Source organism: Ostrinia furnacalis, unplaced genomic scaffold, assembly GCF_004193835.3.
Source record: "Ostrinia furnacalis isolate ACB-3 unplaced genomic scaffold, ASM419383v2 OfSCF3884, whole genome shotgun sequence".
Lineage (NCBI taxonomy): Eukaryota > Metazoa > Arthropoda > Insecta > Lepidoptera > Crambidae > Ostrinia > Ostrinia furnacalis.
In genome coordinates, this window is record NW_021134123.1 from 1 (window position 1) to 21,890 (window position 21,890).

Sequence of the window (21,890 nt, forward strand, 5' to 3'; positions counted from 1 at the left end):
CATAGGCTTGTGATACCTTTTTAGAATCTCAATTAACCAAGGAAGTTTTTAAGGTAATGGGCACAATGGTCTTCCTACATTTTTTTTACACGTCGGCTGATCAAAAGTGCGAAACAATGAATTATTTTTTCCTTCTTCTCTGCAATTTCTTAAAATTTTCATACTATTAAACTAGTTTGTTGAACTTTAATCTTTTCTTTTGATAGCCCAACTATCCCTTGTGATATGGAAAAAAACTAGATTGAAAAGTATCCTCATTTGTAGAAATGACATGAGAAAAAGTAATCGCAGGTGGCAATTTTCTAAAAATGCACAAAAATTTAAAAATCTTGAAAACGGTGATATTTTTACAGGGGTCAAAATTGGACGTTAGGGAGACCATGGCGAGGCCTATCGATGGTTACAGGGTTATCCATTGTTTTTGGGACACCCTGTATACTTAGGTACTTTTGTGATCATGAATTTTAAAATATTCCAATAGCGTTTCAATAAAAATAAAATAAAAAACTCTTAAGTAACACAGGATCTTCCGAGCCTAGCACGAGAGAAAACTGTACATTTTTGTAGAACTTAAGCTATTGCAATTTAAAGGAAATTTAGTGCAATTTATTTATTTTTTCGTACATGTGATTCCCTTGACGTTTAGAACATTCGGTCAACATACATCAACATTTTGGAAAACTTTCGTAAGCGCTGATGCACACGACGCCGCTACCGCGCCGCCGCCGCGCCGTCGTCGCGCCTTTGCACTGTTTATACGCGCCGCGTGAACACCGCTGCCGCGCAGCCGCCGCGCCGCCGCTGCGCCGCCGCCGCGCCGCGCGCGAAATTATGCTTTGTTGGCGCGGTGGCGGCGCGGAGGCGGTTTTACTCGGTGCTTATGAACAGCGGCGCGGCGACGGCGCGGCGGCGGTGCGGTGGCTAGAGATGGGTTTCCACCCGGGTAAAAACCCACATGAAGGTAAAAACCCAATAAAAACCCGTTTCATTCCACCCGTGGGTGTTTACACCGGGTGAAAACAAATAATTTTATAATTATTTCAATTGGTATCTTTTCTTTATTTTTATTGAATTTTTCTCATTTAAGTTTATTGATTAATAAGTAATAAGTCAAATTTAACACTAATATGCATTTATATCGTGGCCAAATCGTAAAATTGATCACGTTATGATGATGTGACCAATTATTTTATAAAATGGTGTTATTTCAAGAATCGTTGAACCGATTTATGTTACCTACTGTGGCTGCCCTCTTCCAAAAAAAAAAATGAAGCCATTAAAGCAATAAAATCTTTCGTAGGAATTATTTCCGATTTAAAATCTAATTCTTCTGGACTATTAATGCTTTATCTCTTTTGTGCATAGAGTCAGAACTTATGAAAAAGATTTCATACGTCGATATAATTAATGATTTTGCAAATTTAAAATCTCGCAAGAAAATAATGTAGAACTTATTTGATCTCATTGTCTGTCACCATTAACTGAATTGTTAACATGTTATATTTTAATAGAAATTGTTTGTATTGTTTTTAAACTGTTAAGTCCAATAAAAAATATTTACCAAAAACAATGTTTACTGACCACACATTATTTGGTCTATGTTCATATAGTGTAGGTATTTTTAAGTCATGCCTTTGCCCACCTTAGGATTAGTACATACTGCTATTAGGTCAACATTAAACTCTTCATTACATAGCGGGTTGCAATAATAATCTAGTAACTGACAGAAATATCATTAAGTTCACAATCATACTAATAACGGGATTAAACTAACGTATTGAATTTCAAAAGTCAGTAGGTAGGGGCGGCAAAAATTGAATGGCCTACTAGCGGCAAATTTGTAAATCCGCCACTGTCCAGGTAGGTACTTTCTATTCCAAGAAACTCGATTTATATATCTTACATTTCCCACTGGATCCCAATCCTTACCAACATAAATATCCCAGCTGGCCCGCGTCCAGCCCACAAGTGGGATCGATTGACACGCTGGGCTAATTCAGTTTCAAGACTTTCAAGTGATTCTGTTTGGTTTTGTTTATAGAAATAACATTTGTTTTATCAATTAGCTTTTAACATTGATGTTTTACTTTATTTATTTGTTGATATTTTCGAGGTATTTAAATATTTTTTTTGCAAAAGCTACCTATAATATGTACCTAGTATTACTCCAACGACATAGATGTACCAAGACCGTTATAGACATACCTACTATTTATTTATTTATTACCTAATATTTAGTCGTTACATTTTTTGGATACTTAAAATAGTGTCTTAAAGTCCACAAGCTGGACCGACGACCTCATAAAGGTAGCGGGAAGGCGCTGGATGCAGGCCGCCACCAACCGGTCATTGTGGTATCATTGGGGGAGGCCTATGTTCAGCAGTGGACGTCCTATGATGATGATGAGTGTCTTAAATCATCTAATACTCTTTTTGTAGTAGGTAGGTACGTCTTATAACTCTATAATCAGTCGAATAAAAAGTTTCCCACCAAAATAACACTAAGAAATCAGCCTGTCTAGTGGGCGGTGGCTGTGTCTGCTCTTGCAGAAAAATCTTAATTAGTGAATTGACAGGGCCGTACTTAGGAATTTTTAATAAATAGCCACCTAAGTTTAAGTGTTGTGCGTGGGGCGGGCACGGAGGGACGTCGGTCTTTAGGCTGGTTTTAGTGACGTCCCACGCACAACACTTAAACTGGGCCTGGGTTGCACCATCTTAATTTAACTTTAAAACCGTCAAAAGTCTGTAAAATTCCATACATAAACACCGGTTATGGTTATAGTTACTGTTAAAATAAGGTGGTGCAATTCAGCCATAATATGCCGGACCTTAGGAACCAAAGGTACATCATTAAAGTGGCGCTGTGCAACATTAATTTGAGGGTACCTACCAAGTCAGACGCTCACTCAGACCGTGTATGAATGAAGAAGACTGGCAGAAATTGCGCTTTCTACTCCTTCCTCACGACGCCATGCTTAAGAGGCCTCTCAAGACGACGTCAACCTACCGTCTTGTGACAAGGATTTCTTTGGGTATCTGTGTGAGTTATCGTTAGATAAGTGGCACTTTATTTGATCGAATCGAAAATCGAATCTTAATCTCCTTACAAAAAAAGGCTTTTCTTTCGTTCGACATAAAAACTGTCATATTGCATTTTTTCCAGGGAGGCAGACCACGATGACCAAACCTCCAGGTTCAGCTCAATATTATCGTAGGACCTGCAACAATTTTCAAAAGAATAAGAGGAGCTTTAAGTAAACTACAAGTGACAAGAAGTGAATTGTATCTTGGCCCCCAGATTTCGCGGAGGAGTTCGATGGATGCGGAAACAAAAAGTGAATAAATGGCCCCCAGATTCCACCCTAACTTCGGCCCTGCCTCCATCTGCGTTTTGTCAGCCGATAGAGGCTGTCCCATAAACTAGCCCCATAAAATATAGACGTGCTAACACCGCAATTAACTTGCGTAGATTACGGCGTATGTAAGCCTATGTTTTTGTCCATGGAAACGTTTTGTAACGATGTACTTTATTGAAAATCTAGGCTGTTTTGATAGTAAAGAGGGTTTCAATGTTAGCAATATCTTTTTAAAAGCAATTAAAAATGTTTTTTTTTGTGCTCAACCCAAAGGTCAACTGGTCGAGAATGCTTTAGTGCATTGTTCGCCTTATTTTGGCATTAAAGTTTAAATAAACAAATGATAATAAATAAAATATGATGAGATTTGTATTTTGCTTCTGGCACGGGACTATTTCCACATCTCGTTCCCACCGCTGCAACTCCTGTGTAGCCAGGATCTACAGCTTGACCGACCGCCAATAAAACCCAACCAGTGAAGGTCAAGTTTGTCCTAGAAAAAAGTTCTGTCACTGGACTAAGTAGGTACACTCTTCTCGCGACTAGTCTGGCGAGCGTGGGGAGTGTAGACCAAATCTTCCATTTGCCCATGGTAAAGTAACATAGAGGATCATGATGTCATGATGTATGGTACACTATAAAATGACTTCATGATGAAAATATTTTTTGGCAGACGTATTTATAAATAAACAAACCCCATAATGGTTGTTATTATAATTTTAAAAGACTGTCTAGACCGAATTGAAATGTTTAAAAACCGAGTAACCAACATTGATTGATATTTTAGCGCGCTTTTCTGCGGCCATATTTACGACCTGTCAAACGTGACGAACGTCGGTCGGTGTTTGAGGTGTGTTTATTTTTCCAATTTTACGGCAGACATAACAAATTGGATAAACGTCAGGCGACGCAGGAGGCTGTCTGCTATTTCGAAAAACTAAGGAATTCATTAGGACGACCTTTTAAAGGTTGCAGGAAGGCACTGGATGCAGGCCGACGCCACACGTTCAGCTGTGGACGTTCTGTGGCCGATATGATGATGATGATAAGGAATTAAAAACTTAAAGCAATTGTAGGTATTTGCAGGCAGCCTCTCTGTGAAATCTAAATAGTAGGCAAAATTAAGACGAATTAAAAAGGTGATTTAGGTGGAAGAGCAGTCGCTCGGCAGCGAAAGGTCGTGGGTTCGTATCCCCCCGCCTCAGGCACTTCGATTTTTTAAAGTTATTAAGTAATTTACAATTTAGTTATTTGTTGTTATTGTAACCACGACAGATGCGAGTAGGTTACACACATCACAGCACACCAAAAAAATACTTTGTTTCGCCTTTCTTCAGACGACAAGCAATGGTCGCAAACTGTGCAGCTTATTTTTCCAAAATGCCAAGTCCATACGTCAGAAAAAATGTAAGGTCTTTCAAAAAAGGAAAATCAGCCCAAAATGGCGTCCAGTTTTCCACCATAGTCCGAATAGTTGGTCCATCTTTCCAAACTGTGTTCCGTCACAAAATAGAAATTTCTATTTTCTGGTTCCATCGACGTTTTAATTGTTTCACGGCTGTAATTACCGTCTGCATTTATTTTGTTTACGTTGGCTTAAAATAGATTTCACGAGGAAAAAATAACACACAGAGGCTGTAGAAAAGGATTTTCTTTAATTTTTAAAAAGCAGAAAGTACTTTTTGTATGTTAGGTATTATGTATCTCGTTTTAAACTTATTATTGAAAAAATAAGACACCTAACATTAATACTGAAAGTTATGATGGTTTACTACCTAGTTAATTTAAATTATTATTGACGGGATTGCCACCATGTACCTATACTTACCTTATTTCGAGTTTCCGATATTTCTGCACTGCCATGCCATGGTCACGGAGTAACTAACTGTCCGCGGTTATAGTTAAATTACTATTTAAAAACAGTGTCCACTACTTTGTCCCACCAACAAAGAAATGAAAAGTAACCATAATATCCACAAGATTCAGTCATTTTGGGATTCCTGAAAGACAGGGAACAAGATAAGAATAGCGAATAGTGCAAATTTCTCTCCAGCTCATACAGTTTTACATTAAACAAAAACACCTCCATGACTCATTCATAAATAAACAATCATAGCTCCTCCCGCCAATTCACGAATATAAAAAAATAATAAAACCCCGCGAAATTAGCAGCATCATATTTATTGACGCACTCGAAGACTCGAACTGACCAATACAAAACGCCCCTTCGATAATCTAAAAATAACGCCGTCGTGGTGTCTGATCATGATACTCCAGTAGCCTGGAGTCCTCCATTGAGCTTTGACAGCTGATAATTTTCGCGCGCTTTTACACGTCAGCCATTTTTACTTTTTCTTTTTTCGTGCATAGACAAAGAAAGTTGTTGCGTGAAACTTTTTTGAAAAAAAATTTTATTAAAATGGCGCCACAAATAATGCGATTTTACGTGTTAATTTTATTAATTTCTTTGTGTGTGGAAAGTAAAGGGAAATCCAATGAGAATGAAGATTCGAAAGAGTCAGTCGAGAAGGTGCCGGAGTTAAAACAATACAAGGTAGTTAATTTTTATTATTTAACTAAAAATTACATTCACACTTACTACTGGCTTAAATTTATCGTTTGAATTATAGGAAAAATAATTTTATTAATAGATAGATAACTAATAAATTTTATTAAAAGAAAAATCCTCTACCCTGAACAAATTATTAGTTTTTAAGTATCTTAATAATAATAATTAAAATGTCTTATTCATTTTTTAATTTGATAAATAAATAAACTATTTTTTTTATTACGAGCGACAAGGGACATTTAGAAATAACGAACAAAAGTTTGGAAAACAATTAATAAGGCTACTGTATAGAGATGGGTTANTTAAATATGCAGTTACAATACTGTATGATAATATTACCGTGCCTGTGCGGCGCTAAACTTGTCACGATATGCAACGAGACAATGGGCCAACTATCCGGCTATCCGGCCTGGCAGCTGGCCGGATATCCGGTATCCGGTATCCGGCCAAACAACTATCCGTTTCATCTCTAATTTATAATACTCCTGAATTGAACCGTTCCAAGTTATTTAAGTTTATTTAATTTATTACAAGCTGTATCCCGGACTTCGTTTAAATAATATTTCCCGTTCTGCTACATTTTTCTACTGCTCCGCCCCTATTGGCTGTATGGTGATGATAAAATAATATGATAATATCCTAAAGCCTTCCTTGATATGGGCTATCCAAATAATATTTCAAATCGGACCAGTCCCCAGTACTTAGTTCCTGAGTCACCAATAAGTAGTTCCTGCCTGAGATTAGCGCGTTCAAGCAAACAAATAAACAAAAAAACTTTATTCAGCTTTACCTATCCCAATATTATTCGTATACCTAGATTCGTTAGTTTCAACCAAATGACGTCCACTGCTGGACAAAGGCCTCCCCCAAGGTTTTCCATAAAGAACGGTCCTGCGCTGCCCGCATCCAGGCTCTTCCCGCGACCTTTACCAGATCGTCGGTCCACCTAGTAGGAGGCCTGCCCACGCTACGTCTTCTATCGTAAGTAGTTAGTTAATTACTTTACTACGGATTACAAATCACACTTAGATTATTGAAATAGATTCTCAAATAGAAGACAGTTAGTTGCCAAATAGCTTACAATAAATTCTAAATATCATCACGTCGTTTGTTGTACAACGCGCCATTAAAATAATGTTATGAGTTTAATTTTAATTGATTTCTGCCAGTGTAATAAATGCATACAACTATTATGTTTGACACAAGTTAACAGTTATTAGTTATTTTTGTCAGTTCGTAGCAAGGTCTTTTCTATGGGATCCTTAAAATTACGAACTCCTCCTATGTTCTTCTGATTAATTTCGTTGCGGGTCCAATGTCAGTTTAACTTTCCCCGGGACAAACTTCACCTTCACTGGTTGGGTTTTTGGCGGTCAGGCTGTAGATCCTGGCTACACAGGAGTTGCGGCGGTGGAAACGAGAGGGGGAATAGTATTTTCGTAGATATATCGTAAAGAAATTCACTTTTTAGAGGTACGAGTACCAAATATGTAATTCTTTATCAGAAACTTATCAAGCATGCACATTCATGGATTATACAGGCTGTTAGGTAAATGGGTATATGAGCCAACACTAGCCCATGGGCATATAAATGGTATGGTGAAGTCAGAAAATTGATATCTTCATTTTAATTATTTTAATTTTCATACAAACCGGATTTTATAAAATTTATTTTGTATGAAAATTAAAAAAAATAAAATGATGATATCTCTGACTTCACCATACCATTTTACATGCCCATGTTAACATGGGCTAGTGTCACAATAGTCTAATGGTTTTATTACATCATCGCATGTCCAGAAATGCTAGTTCAATCCCCGTCCATCGCTCGACCATTTAATTTTAATTAAAAAACTTAGGGAGAGGTTAAAAACATGACTCTTTGAAAAAAACTCACACACGTTAACATACAAAACTAAACAAAAACCTTTTTCCATCAAAAAATTTCTTTCTTTCTTTCAAGAGCTGGGTTCAATACCTAACCTAGTTATCATTGCTTTACTTTTTCCTCAGCCTATTATTTTAGAATCGTACTAGTCTAAACAGTAGTGACTATAAAAATATAGGTGACCTACTGTTGAGTTTATCTACTAGTTTATCGGCCATTCTCAGATGAGCTAGTTTTTGCGTGTCCGGGCTGTTAAATCGTTAAAAATGACAAATTAGAGACATGCAAGTATTTTTATATGTTACTTAACAACCCTATCCAGTTGTGCATTAAATCATAGGCCTCTATTTCAAGTATTTGTGTCTTAATTAATTTCATGAAACTCTGTTCTCTAATTACCGTTACGCGTCCGCACACCGACTTAATGTTAAAAGTTGGCTGTAATTTTTATGTCGTAAAGATTTGGTTTACTCCATTCAACATTTTAAAGAGTATAAAAGATTGTCTTATGCATGGCAAAATATCTATTCAATAGAACCATTCTGTAAATAATTAGAATTAAAAAACTGCTTGTCCGAGCGAAAATCCTAATTCCCGTGACGTTTTTTGTTTTTGGGCACACAAGCCTAAATAATAATATTTGACACATCATTTACGCGCGCGGCGCGAGCCCTTAGTTAGTTCTATGACCTGTAAGCAAGTAGACGTCTATTGCGTTGGCGTACCGTCGATGAATTGCGTAAGAGTATAATTACCATATCTTTGGTTTTCAATTTTTCTATTTACCATGTCCTTATTTTTAAACTAGATTTTTGAAGGTAGATCCACGTTGTTGATTTAAATAGAATCAGTATTTTGGCCTCCATACGTTATAGTAAGACAGTATTTGCATACCCTGCAGATTTTGGAAATTTTGAAGAAAAACTATCGTTTTCTAATTTCCATGTACTAATTACCATATATTTATAATCACCGTTGTATGAAGTTATTACCTACAAATTGCACTCACGATTGAATAAGTATGATTATAAAATACCTAGACTTTCGCATAACAACTTTACGGACTTTTCTTCCAATCTGACATCAAAATTTTGAAAAGCTTTCGTTATAGTTACCTCGAAATAGATTCGATTTCATGACGAATGTTCAGCTTCAGTTGCTGCATGGTTGTTGGATTTTAGAGTATATTTTAACCCCTAAGGTAACCCCACAAAAAAAAGTTAGCTGGAGTGAAATCGGGGCTTCCTGATGGCCAGGAGATGTCCCCTGCGTGAAACATGTCTCGTACCAGATATTTATTTTTACTATTAATATAATTGATATTAACATGTTAAATCATTAATTAATTCTAATATAATACCATTAAAATCTATCCATGTTAACTTTGCCCTAAGAAGATGAGATTGTCCAACAGTAACACTTACCTAGCGTGATCACATTAAGAACAAAAGGGAACAAATGAACAGACAATGGGCCTTTTTAAAACGAGAGTGTTTAGGCACTTTGTACCATCCTAGACTGCATCCTACCTGCTTTGTTATGCAAAAAACTTCGTGATATGCAATGGATACTGGGCAGAAGAAGCTTGGAGAACAAACAAAATACAAATGCATCCTAAAACCCATGTAGACATTTATGGCATCGACCGGTTTACAAAGTCCACTGAAGTGATACCAAACGTCAAAGAGGATGTAGAAAATTCCTGTAAAGCTTACAAACAAAGACTAGACCGTCATGAAATCTATTTGCTGCATCCCTTCTAAATTCTGAGAATTCTGCATTCAGGCTCAGGAGAAAGCGATTAGCATCAATCTGAAAACTTATTGTAAAAGAATCGAGGTGACAAATCATGGGATATGCAGAGCTGGAACTGTCATTATTACAAATTCAATTTAGTCTGATAATGGGTGATGGCTGCTCACAGATAGATTAAAAAGAGGAAAAAACACTAATAATATCATTAATACATTTTTAGATTTATGCATATCCAAAAAGTCAAATTTCCTGATCCATTATTTGTATCCATCGTTTGTACCACATTTAAAGCAAATTGAAAAATTCAGATTCTGATTCAGCTAAATGCTCTCATTTTAAATGTGACACATAGCCCCTTCTTGCTGAAACTAAGTGTTCCTGTTATAGCCTCGATTCTGGCAGTATACTGAAAATATAATGATACAATAAATAATAGAAATTAGTGTTCTTCTTTTTGCAAAGGGCTATTAAGAGTACCTACAGCTTTTTATATGACGCTATTATTTGTGTACAAATTTATCAATGCATGATGTTGTTTTTTTTTGCTATTTTACATATATTTTCTAATTACCGTTAGATTAAGTATTAGCCTTATCTAATTACCGTGACCATAAAATTTTTGGATCTCATTTACGCGAAAACCGTTTTGAATAATTTGACGCCTTTAGGATTGTTAAATTCGTACTTTTCATGTGTTTTATATTTAAATGCGTTTAAGTCAATTAAGCCAAATTTCAAAAATAATATGGTAATTAGGCTGAGAACGCCTAATCGTGAGAATGGCCGTTATAGTCATACAGTAGGTCGAAAGATAAACAAGTTAAGTTGTAAACAGGCAAACAGCTGGATAATAAATGTAACGGTGAATGCACTTAACTATTTCGGACTCTAGATCAAAGGACACAGTTTAACTATCCATAAACGTGACAACAATGTAAGAGTTACCTGACAAACAATATTAACATTGTAACTTCACTCCGATGCGATGACAGATTCCCTCGTCGTAAAATACAGCCAAATGTTGAACGTGTAGCATCTGCCGGCGACTCCAGATGCATCTGTCGGAATCAGAAAGTATAGTAAAGATAACTGGCGATCAAACTACACATGTAACTGCAAAAAAAATAATTTAAATTTGATCAGCTTTTCAAGTAATTTCTTACCTCTTACAACGTTTGTGGAACTGCTGTATAGTGAGGTCTGTAGCAGCTTACGCAGGTCTCTAACGAATGGGCAATTTTTAACCAGAGTAATTACTCACCGCAAGCTCCAAGATTACCCTCTTAAAGTCCCCATGATGAAGGTTAGATTCTAGATCCTTAGCATAGGCACACCTAGGGTATTCGTTTGTCCTTTTTCGTTTCAGTCAAATGACGTCCTTCGCTGAACAAAGGCCTCCCCCAAGGTACAAAGACCGGTCTTGCCCAGCACGCATCATTCTTCCCGCGATACTTTTAGGAGATGCCTGGAGAATTGTTTTTGACATTTCTTTTTGGAATTAACTACCACGACACCTGTGAATGCCTGCTAAGTACAAGATAGTGATAGGGTTAGGACCTAAAAGCCATTTGCCCCCTCTTTTAGATACTAAAATAAAAACTGAACGGGATTTTCGTTGCATCTCACCTCAATTCTGTTTCTTCGTAAGCACGCGTGTGCAAACGGCATTGAGCTATTCCAGAATTTATTAAAACATAAGAATAACCGCGAATTGCCGTTAAAAATAAAATGGCGGAATAAATTTTGACGTGCGCGCCTTTACGGCCGCATCGGACGTTTTAATAGCGAAACTAATTTCGAAGCTACAATACAGGTAGAGAACGTAGGTTCTTTTATAATATACTAGCGGCCGCCCGCGACTTCGTACGCGTGGATCCCGTTTTACCCCCTTAGGGGTGGAGTTTCGTAAAATCCTGGATGCCTACGTCATAACATCTACCTGCATGCCAAATTTCAGCCCGATCCGTCCAGTGGTTTGGGCTGTGCGTTGATAGATCTATGTCAGTCACCTTTAAGTTTTATATAGACTTTATATAATATAGATTTAGATATGTACGTCCACTGCTGGACAAAGGCCTCCCCCAAGGATTTCCACAACAACCGGTCCTGCGCTGCCCGCATCTAAACTCTTCCCGCGACCTTCAACAGATCGTCGGTCCACCTAAAGACCTGCCCACGCTACATCTTCCAGCCCATGGTCGCTACTCAAGAACTTTTCTGTCCCGATGGCTATCAGCTCTACGAGTTATGTGCCCCGCGCACTGACGCTTAAGTTTGGCACTTCTGCAGGCTTCTTAATGTTGGTTTTGTTATCCCTGTTTTTTTTTTTGTTTTGATACATAGGTATCGCGTCGCTTTGATAAATAAATTAGGCAAAAGTACTGCATACGCAGTATTAAGATTTTGCTTGTCGTATTGCGAATTTTGAAGCAAGATGGATTTGGATTAGCAAGCTGAAGTGGCAATGGGCAGGGCACATAGTGCGCAGAACTGACGGCCGATGGGGCAGCAAGGTTCTGGAGTGGAGGCCGCGTACCGGAAAACGCAGCGTGAGAAACCACCCACAAGGTGGTGGACCGACGACATCATAAAGGTAGCAGGAAAGCGCTGGACGCAAGCCGCTACCAACCGGGTAACATGGAAAGCATTGAGGGAGGCCTATGTTCAGCAGTGGACGTCCTATGGCTAAGATGATGATGATGATTGCGAATTTTGACACCAGCTGTCTTCTAATAAAGAGCCTACTGTCCATATCTACTCACAAACAACACATAGTGCACGCCTTTGCGTCATTGTTACAGAAAATAAAGTTCGAATTAAAAAACGATTACAAAAGTTTATGGCGACGCGAGAATAAATAAGAACTGTTTATTTTTGGGTTCTCTTGGACGTTAAAAAAATAAACAATGTATTTTTAAATAAATATTTACAGCAAAAATAAATTCAAAAATTTAAATCGATCTGGAAAAACATTTTAGAGTGTAAAAAAATATGTAATTCTTTAGTTCAGTTCAAACTAACCTCTGTGATCTAGAGGTAATCTTTAAAGAACACCTTCAGATTTCCAGCGGGGCAGATTTTTTGTTTATTTGTTAGGTCTTTTAAATCCACGGTTAACTTACCACCATCTTAAATAAGTCTGTCGCCATAACAACAATGTTAACAGCATTGTGTTCCGACAGTTGGAGGTAAGATAGCCAGTTTTCTCTGGTTGAGGATATAGGGTGAAGCGCGCTTCGAAATTCCCATCAGGTTAGATGCATAAAAAATCTCATAAAACTTAATATTTATTTTTGCAAAAAGCACTTTTACACGTCCCAGTATTAACCCTACCACTGCTTCGAAACAATAAATGGGCCAGTGCTGAGAAGCAGCGCAAGAAACTCAGTCACTATTGTCAGCATCCTTGCAGGCCAAGACCTTTTTCGTTGTAGATAAAAAATGATGTGTAAACCTTGCCAAAACACGTCGTTAAACTTGTTGATAATAAACTTATTTATAAATTAATTATCCGCCCAGGACTTCCCGTCAGACCATTTTGTTTACAAACATCCTGAAAGATGGAGGTTAATAAAATTGATTGATTCCAATTTATTTGGCATTAAAGTAGGTATAAATAAATAAAATACATAAAGTTTCCTGTCAGTACTCGCAGTCTGACAGGTCAGCCTGGTATAGTTCCAATATACTGAACAGTTCCTATCCATGACATTGTCAGCGGGGTGCCACCGTCTATACCGGATCGCTGGTTCCGGTTTTTTGCCATGTTGGAAACCATATAGTTGAACGATGGTAGCGCCCCCTTGTCATTGAGTTTGGTGGGACAGTTCAGCGTGGGTCTGTGGGTCATCATAATTAAAAGGCGCTTTTTACCCGACTGCACCAAAAGGAGGTATTAAGTCTAGACACTCATGACTATTAAAGAGAACAAGGTTTTAATTTCAATATAACTTTCCCACGGGACAAACTTGACCTTTATTGGTTGGGTTTTTGTGGCGGTCAAGCTGTAGATCCTGGCTACACAAGAGTTGCAGTGGTGGGAACGAGAGGTGGGAATAGTTCCGTGTTAAAAGATACCAAAGGAGGTATTAAGTCTAGACACTCATAAAACTAATTTCAAGCAATAATTTAAGGTTTTAGTTTCAAAGTGTACCAAAAAAGTGCCAAAAAAATGTATTTTTTTAATGTGATGGGTGTGGGTGTGGTGCCTGTTTCTTGTCGCAAATGGAGTCAATTTTACGAGTAATTTCTGACAATAATTCAAACTTAATTCTGCGTGCGTAGCGTGGGCAGGCCTCCCACTAGGTGGACCGACGATCTGGTGAAGGTCGCGGGAGATGCCTGGATGCGAGCGGCGCAGGATCGGTCTTAACCATTACGTAGTGGAACTAAAAAAACACGATCTGAAATACAGATTTTACGAATATTTTTGAATAAATGTTTACACCTGTGCAGGTACCTACTTATATTCAAAGACTGAGTCATATCATCACAAAACTGAAGATGATGGAATCAAATGCACGATGTATTGTAACACTAAATAAATCTTGATTGTGTGGGCGGCCATCGAAATACACACGCGTGCGAGTGAATGCTAATAAACTAATATTTCGAGGCTTATTCCACTATTCCCCGTTAACGCCAATTTAAAAATAAAATCCTAATATAATTTGGCTCCAATTTGGCGTTAACGGGGAATAGTGAACAAAAAGTTCACTAATCCTTACTAATGTACGCACTGTTTGGGTTGTCTTGCCTTGGCCAGCTCGCCATTAAAATCAAACGATATTTCATGACAGCCAATTCATAAGTTCGCGTTCGATAAAGCTCATACCGATCATCCTTGTAGCTCTGGCAGAGAGCCAGTGATTATTGTATATCTTCTGCCCACGGCTTTGCGCGTGTACTTTAATTATTTTCATGACCCTAAAACTAGGGTTCATCCACAAGGTGGACCGACGACCTTATGAAGGTAGCTGCAGGAAGGCGCTGGATGCAGGCCACAAATCATTGTTCCGGAGTGGACCTGTGGCTGAAATGATGATGATGAAAACTAGGGTACCTAGTTGACATTCATATTCAAGACAAAACATTCTGTAATTTTGTCAAAATTACCTAAGAGCACGTCAGGGACTTGACTTAAGGTCCTATGTCCCCTAGATGGGGCAGAGGGCGTCCACAACAGTCCTCCATCGCGTTCCGTCTTGAGCTTCGCGCTTGATCTCGCTCCAAGTCTTGCCGATCTTCTTCGCCTCGTCTGCTACAGTGCGCCGCCAAGTTTGCTTGGGGCGACCACGTTTGCGTTTTCCTTGGGGGTTCCAATCCAGAGCTTGTTTAGGGATGTGATCGGGATCCCTTCGGAGAGTGTGGCCAATCCAGTTCCGTTGATCGGAAACGTCAGGGAGGCTACATATAATAATATACATAGAAGCAGAATATTAATAAAAGGGCGTAAAAAAGTTCTCACGAAAACATTCCGTTGTTTATAGGATCCCGTTTAATCGTATATTTTGATATTACGTTCACACGGAAATCCCGTTTGCAGTATCCTACAAAAAACCAATCCGTTCGAATTTGGATTTAGAACTTTTAAACGCACACTATAGTGTGTTCACAGGACAGGCCAGTTTTGCAGGAACTGCATTGCATGGCAAGAAAATTCTTCTACTTATTACCCAGGCGCCAAATCATTGCAATTTGTATTGTTTACAAAATAAATCAACAGCGCGTGGGCGTCTGCTATTTAGAAGTCTGCTAAAAATAATACTTCAAACTCATCCATTGCATTAGTTAGGGCATTGTACGAGTGTTATTTTGACATACGTTCTATCTTTATAACATCTCTGAAGGATATGACGCGATTGCCCTAATGCTACTAATATTTTGAACACCCTAAAGCATTGTTCCCAAAGGGGGGGCGCGCCCCCCAGGGGAGGCGCAAAGACCTTTAAAGGGGGGCGCGGGCCATCTGTGTACTCAAGTATAAAAAAATCTGCGACCGCTGAGAGAATGCATTCCAGACTGCTCGATACGACCAATAAATAATCTTGACTGGAGGAGGGGGGCGCGGAATTTTCGTAAGGTCAAAAGGGGACGCGTCTCAAATAAGTTTGGGAACCAATGCAATAAAGTATCCTTAATTTACAAAGTAGGTCGTAATTCGTGACAAAATAACTATATTTTGATTCCACGACCACCAATACAGCATTATTTAATAATATAATATTCAGCTAAGAACTTTTATGTAAAGTAAAATTACAAATTTGACGTTTCATTTCCCGCTCGCCAAGGAGCTGTCAAAACTTTTATTGGGAAAAAGCGCGCGAAAATTAGCGCATTTGTGATACCATGTTCAGTTTTGTAAATATTACTATTTTATATTCGTCTTAATTTACTAAAATTATTTATTTACTAAAATTAATAAATAATTTGTGTTAATTTTCCTGTGAACATGTTTTTTGTAAAGTCATTAGTTTATCTCTTGGCAAGGTTTAGACACTAATCATAGTTTTTATTATTATGACATTTATCGCCTATAAAATTTCTTAGATCGCAAACACAAAATTAGTTTTTGTTAATAAAATAACTTATTACCGCGAAAATATAACGTTTCATGTATTTTTTGAGATCTTTCTTCAGTGAGAAAAATTTCATACTGCACAATGTATAAAATACACAAGGGTGTCTGGGACCACGCTTGTCGGCCGTGATTCATACAAACTATTCATAATAATGTCTTTCGCAAATAGATAAATGGGTTTTTCACGTTTATAGAAACCAAAAAGTGCTGGTTTTTGACTAAAAGAGTAAGTAATGCGAATTCAGGTTCAGGCTTCCACAATCCGTCTATCCAGCGTGTGTAGGTCAAGTACTTCTAAGTGCTTCAGGCAGGGCACATAGTACAAAGAACTGAAGGCCGATGGGGCAGCTAGGTTCTGGGGGGAAGGCCGCGTACCGGAAAACGCAGCGTGAGACGTCCACCCACAAGGTGGATCGACGACATCATAAAGATAGCAGGAAGGCGCTGGACGCAGGCCGCTACCAACCGGGCAACATGGAAAGCATTGGGGGAGGCCTATGTTCAGCAGTGGACGTCCTATGGCTGAGATGATGAGGTCAAGGCCTCAATTCTCTCTGGTATTAGAGAGGGTCGTGCTCCTGCAGTTGGAGCTATTTTAACATTTAATAATGAAATTTTTTTATTGTTACAGTTCAACGATGGACCAGCGCTGATGTTCGCAGATGAGTTCAAACAGACGCTAGAGAGGTACCTATTTGGTATCTGTCCACAGAATTTTAAGGTATCTAACTTACATTTCCCTAAAAGATCGTACACCAACAAAAATTTGCAAGAAAATATTTGGCGTAGTGGTTAATTTTAAGTAACTACAAGGTCGTGGGACTCCTGGGTTCGATCCCTGCACAATGCAAAAATACAAGCATGTCTATCTTGTTGGCTAAGAATTTTCTGTGTAGGTATTTTGTTTACAAAAAAGGTATTTTAAACTTGTTTTACATAAAAAATGGTCTTTTCAAACTTAAATGTGACAGTTGTGTATATATATATATAATAGGAGTATTTTCAAACTTTTGTCTAAAACAAGCTATTGTTTTAGTTGTCAGTAAATTGCTGGCACTTGTTATTTTCAAGCTAATTTGCAAAAGAAACTGATACAGATGACCTAAACTGCCTAAACTGAACTGTCCCACCAAACTCATTGACAGGGGGACGCCACTATCGTTCAACTTTAAAGTTTCCAATATGGCAAAAATTGGAACCAGCGATCCGGTATTGACGGTGGCGCCCCGCTGTCAATGTCATGGATAGGACAGTTCAGTATATTGGGTCTTTAATGGCATTTTATTGACATTAAGCTTTAAGTCCGAGTTCATTCGATCCCGCAGCGAATGGTGGATGACAAATATTTTCAAGTAGTCTCGTTGGTCGCAGATGCAGCTCGGGCTGAAGAACAAGAACGTGACAGCTCCTACCTGCGACGTGGACGCTGAGCAGCAGGACCTGGCTGGAAGGTGAAGTATTACGCGTTTTCAACCCACAAAGGTCATAGCTGATTTATCAACTCGGAAAGGAATCAACTCCTTATCGTTTTTCGCGAGCTGTCATCACCTTTTACGAGCTGTCAACTGCGAGGCGATGCGTTTACGTTACGGCGCGGATAAGTGTGCGTTGCAGTATGGAGTTTCATACAAAGAATACTGACCGCCTCGAGTTGTTACGGTTACGTCCCTTATCTGGGTTGATAGTGCTATGTTCTTTAAGGAGAATCTTGGCATCTCACCTGATGGAAAATTATGATCACGCCGGTTTCACTCAGAATCCTAAACTTTAAGGGGTACTTACCCTTAAAGTTTAGGATTCTGAGCTAACTTAGCTGCAACTGCCGAAACAAAACAATGATGTTAACATTTTATAGCGACAGATATACTTAGATAAGATTTATGATAGCTAGCCAAAGGGACTTAGGACAAGCCCTAAAACCAATAAATCCGAGCATAAAATTTTGACCCTCTGAGAATCGAACCTGACACCTCTGGGTTGAGACAGATGGTCATCACTTTAGGTAGTTAAAACTAACCGTGTGGTTCAAGCAGAGTAGAATAGAATAGGACCAATCCTACTCTTCTCCTAGATGCAACTTCGTAAGCGACTAAGGCCCAGAACACACGGTGAAACGCAACTGCAACGAAACTGCAACTTCTAGTTACTTTTGAGTTGCATCTAAGTTTCTGCCTTAGCGTCCGTTGAGAGACCACACATGACGCGACCAGTTTGAAACTGTAACTAGAAGTTGCAGTTTCGTTGCAGTTGCGTTTAACCGTGTGTTCTGGACCTAAGGGAGAAAAATGCTACCATCAGGAATAGCCTTGTGACAAGAGTGTAGGCCAATTCGTCCCTTTTGCCACTAATTTACTGGTCGTCCTGTAATGGAGACTATACGACCTGATGATGATGATGATGATAGTCTGACTTCAAGACAGGTTCCACCACCTGTTCAGTTCATATCCTTGGATAGTCCAATAGTTGCTTCGAAATGTACGTCATGAGGTATCTTTTAGCTCTCAATATCTTTCGTAAATTATAACGAAGAGTTAATAATAATCTATGTTTTAAGTATCGAGTGTTTTGTTGGCGTCTAGACAAATGGGTGTGAGATGTGATGACATCCAAGTAATATGGCTTTCCGCCAGTCCCATTTTACTATTACGTGTTTATTATGATTTGAAAAATAATTTGTATTTTTTTATTTCAGACTGGCAACACTATCGTTGCGAGCGCACTCCGCTTCGCGCGGGGACTGTTCGAGGCTCGGCACAGCGCTCGCGAACACGCTCGGCGAGCTTGCGCGAACTGCTGCTAACCGAGCGGCGAACAATAATGGTAAACTTTTTATTTTGACTTGAGAAATATTTTTTTTTGTACTGAAAAAAGCTCTTAAATAAGAATCGAACCCGTCCGAAGTCCAGCGCAAACTGCTTAATCAAATAGAAATTAAATACCTAGGCAACGTATTTAATACCCAGATAACCGTTGTTTTGTTCTATCTCAAATTAAATGTCAACGAAATGTTATTTGAACTTGGGTTAGATCACATTGACGTCATAATCAACGAGAATGACCTACACACGCAACATAAAATGATAATAATTTTACTCACGCTACCTTTAGTTTCTAAATCCGAATCAAATGTGTCTCACACCTATTTATTATAATATTACTGCGGCAACTCCGGCGACTTGGTCCAGCGCCAGATTTCTGAAAGAAACTCATATTAATATTCGTGTAATATTCAAGTGACGGACACAAGTGAAATAGATGCAGTTGTCTTTGTTACCGTCGTATGAATCGAGTTAAATAGAGATCATTAAAGATTTTTCGTTATAAAATTCATTTAAAAAATCACTTTTACACGTCCCAGTTAGCCTTGATGACAGTACCAATCATCCTGTGCTAAACTGTGCTTTCAAAAATCTCTGTTTTTTTAATTAAGCTACATAATTTAGAAATCTCGTCGTGACTCATTCCATACTTTGAAAGACCTACCATCCTATGGTATTATTACTCATGTAATAATACTATTCTATTACTAATCGCGTAGGATATTTTAATAAGGCTGAGTTGCACCATCTTACTTTGACTTTAACAAACGTCAAAAATCTGTCAAAATTTTTTTTAAAAAGCCCCGGTTATTTTTAAAGCTACTGTGAAAGTAAGTTAGTGCAACTCAGCCTTAGTGTAGTGTAGGGAATTTCAATCTAGATGTAGCCAAATAATATCTGTGAAGAAAAGTCAGAAGAACAATCATGCCTACTGAGTCTATATCTATTATAGTCTTAAAAAAGTGTAAATTTTTTTCACTCAAAAAAGCAACTAGCTTTCTTCAGTGTTATTTTTGAAACTGTTTGAAATTGCTAACGGTTAATGATACAACTTTATTGTGTAAACAATGTAATGTGTTTGACTTTGAAATATTTTGCATTTGAACGAAACATGCAATATTATTATGAAAATAAAAATTCCACGCAATGTTAATAACTTTATTGTGAGAATCTAAAGAACTAAGCCGACGGAATAATTATGCCGCCATCAGGCCTCCCCAACCCGTCTGACCAGCATGGGGAGTCGTCATCATCATCATTTCGGCCACAGGACGTCCACTGCTGAACATAGGCCTCCCCCAATGATTTCCAGATCGCCCGGTTGGTAGAGACCTGCATCCAGCCTTCCTGCTACCTCCGTGAGGTCGTCGGTCCACTTTGTGGGGAGTGTAGGAAGCCATACCCTCCACTTTCCTCTGGTAATTTAGAGACATTCTTCCTACTGCCGTGACCTATAATGAATGAGAAATCTATTCTTCATGTTGCCAATAATAGCATTTATCTTCTTTTGCAGCCGTAAACGAAGCGAACAAGAAGCGAAAATTGTCGAAGAGCCAAAAGGCGAAGATCCAAGCGAAACAGCGGACAGCGCTCGCTGTCAAAAAGAAGGCAGCCGCCGCGGCCGCGGCCGCCGCTGCCAAAATGGCATCAGTGGCCTAGAACTGATTCCCTTATCCTTCTGAAGAAGTTTTAGTTAAATTTAACCTAAACACAATTTATTAAAAGCACATAAGGGCTTGTTCTTTATTTATTTATTTATTTATTAGGTGTATACTATAGTTGACAATCGAGTTTTGTTAGTAGATACTTAAGTTCTCACGGAGATATCCAGTTTTTGCAGGTTTTTTGCACAATCCCGAAATTCAAACACAAAAATGTGTTCACACAACGACAGTGAGAAAGAGCCCTAAGTATTAACCAAAGTTTTTAATTTAACAAAAAATATTAATTTTTAATTTAACAAAAAATATTAATTTTTTGTTAAATTAAAAACTTTGGTGGATATTATTAATAAACCATTGAATGTTCTTGGTGTTGTGACACCTAGTCTCAAGTTATCTATTTTATTAAATTCATGTCTGCAGCTTTTTGAAATGTTAACCCAATAGGATATTTTGTTGTTATTTCTTTTCCTTTTTTATTTAACTTATTATGTCCCTTCGCGAAGTTCGGGACGTTTACATTTTTTTTATTAATATTAAGTTAAATGGAGACAGCAATATTGTTACTGACGCTAAGTAACAATTTATTTAAAAAGTATTAAACTAAGTTAAAATTATTCTAATATTATGTGATTAATGTTTGTTGATGATCGCAATAGAATGCTAGATTTACTGTAGAATGACTGATATTACGAGATTTTTATAAAAAGACGGGGTGCAAATTATTGTGTTGTAAGTATAATATGTAATTAAAAAATTAATTTAACTTAAGAAAACCAATCGTTTGATATAATTAAGTAATATTAATTGTATTTTTATTTAATAGAATAACTAAAATATTATGGACTAAGTTACTCTTAAAAGAGCTTCTAGTGTATAAATGTTGTTTTTTGTAATAAACTGTTCGTATGACTTGAGTTTGTTTTATTTGACGTCTTGGAACATTTTTTAACAAGAATCTACTAAAATAGTAGAATTTCATTAGCATAGCAACGGGTGTGTAATGTATGATATAACTACATATCATATAATACTTAGAGGATATCGACGGTCCCTACGTATAGTTCAGTATCTACCAGTTCCGTGATTTGCCGTTTTTGTTTGCAAAACCTTCAGAGCACCCAACAGTTTCGGCTCAGTTAAAAAAACATACAGTTTTTATTCAAATTGAACCTTAAAACGTCAAAAAACAAATCCCGCAACTACAAAATTAGAACGATTTCCGCAGTAAAATTGCATTAGTGGGAGTTAAGAAATTT

At 37.9% G+C, this 21,890-nt stretch overlaps 1 protein-coding gene across 1 annotated transcript; it reads left to right on the plus strand.

The window, feature by feature from the left end:
- Positions 1-5,565: 5,565 nt before the first annotated feature.
- LOC114358355 (uncharacterized) lies at positions 5,566-20,923 on the plus strand. The gene is made up of 5 exons (XM_028312300.1): positions 5,566-5,913; positions 16,783-16,872; positions 17,523-17,602; positions 18,844-18,971; positions 20,484-20,923. Exons 1-5 carry the CDS (start codon positions 5,779-5,781, stop codon positions 20,627-20,629), a joined length of 579 nt encoding a protein of 192 aa, XP_028168101.1. The 5' UTR covers positions 5,566-5,778; the 3' UTR covers positions 20,630-20,923.
- Positions 20,924-21,890: the final 967 nt, after the last annotated feature.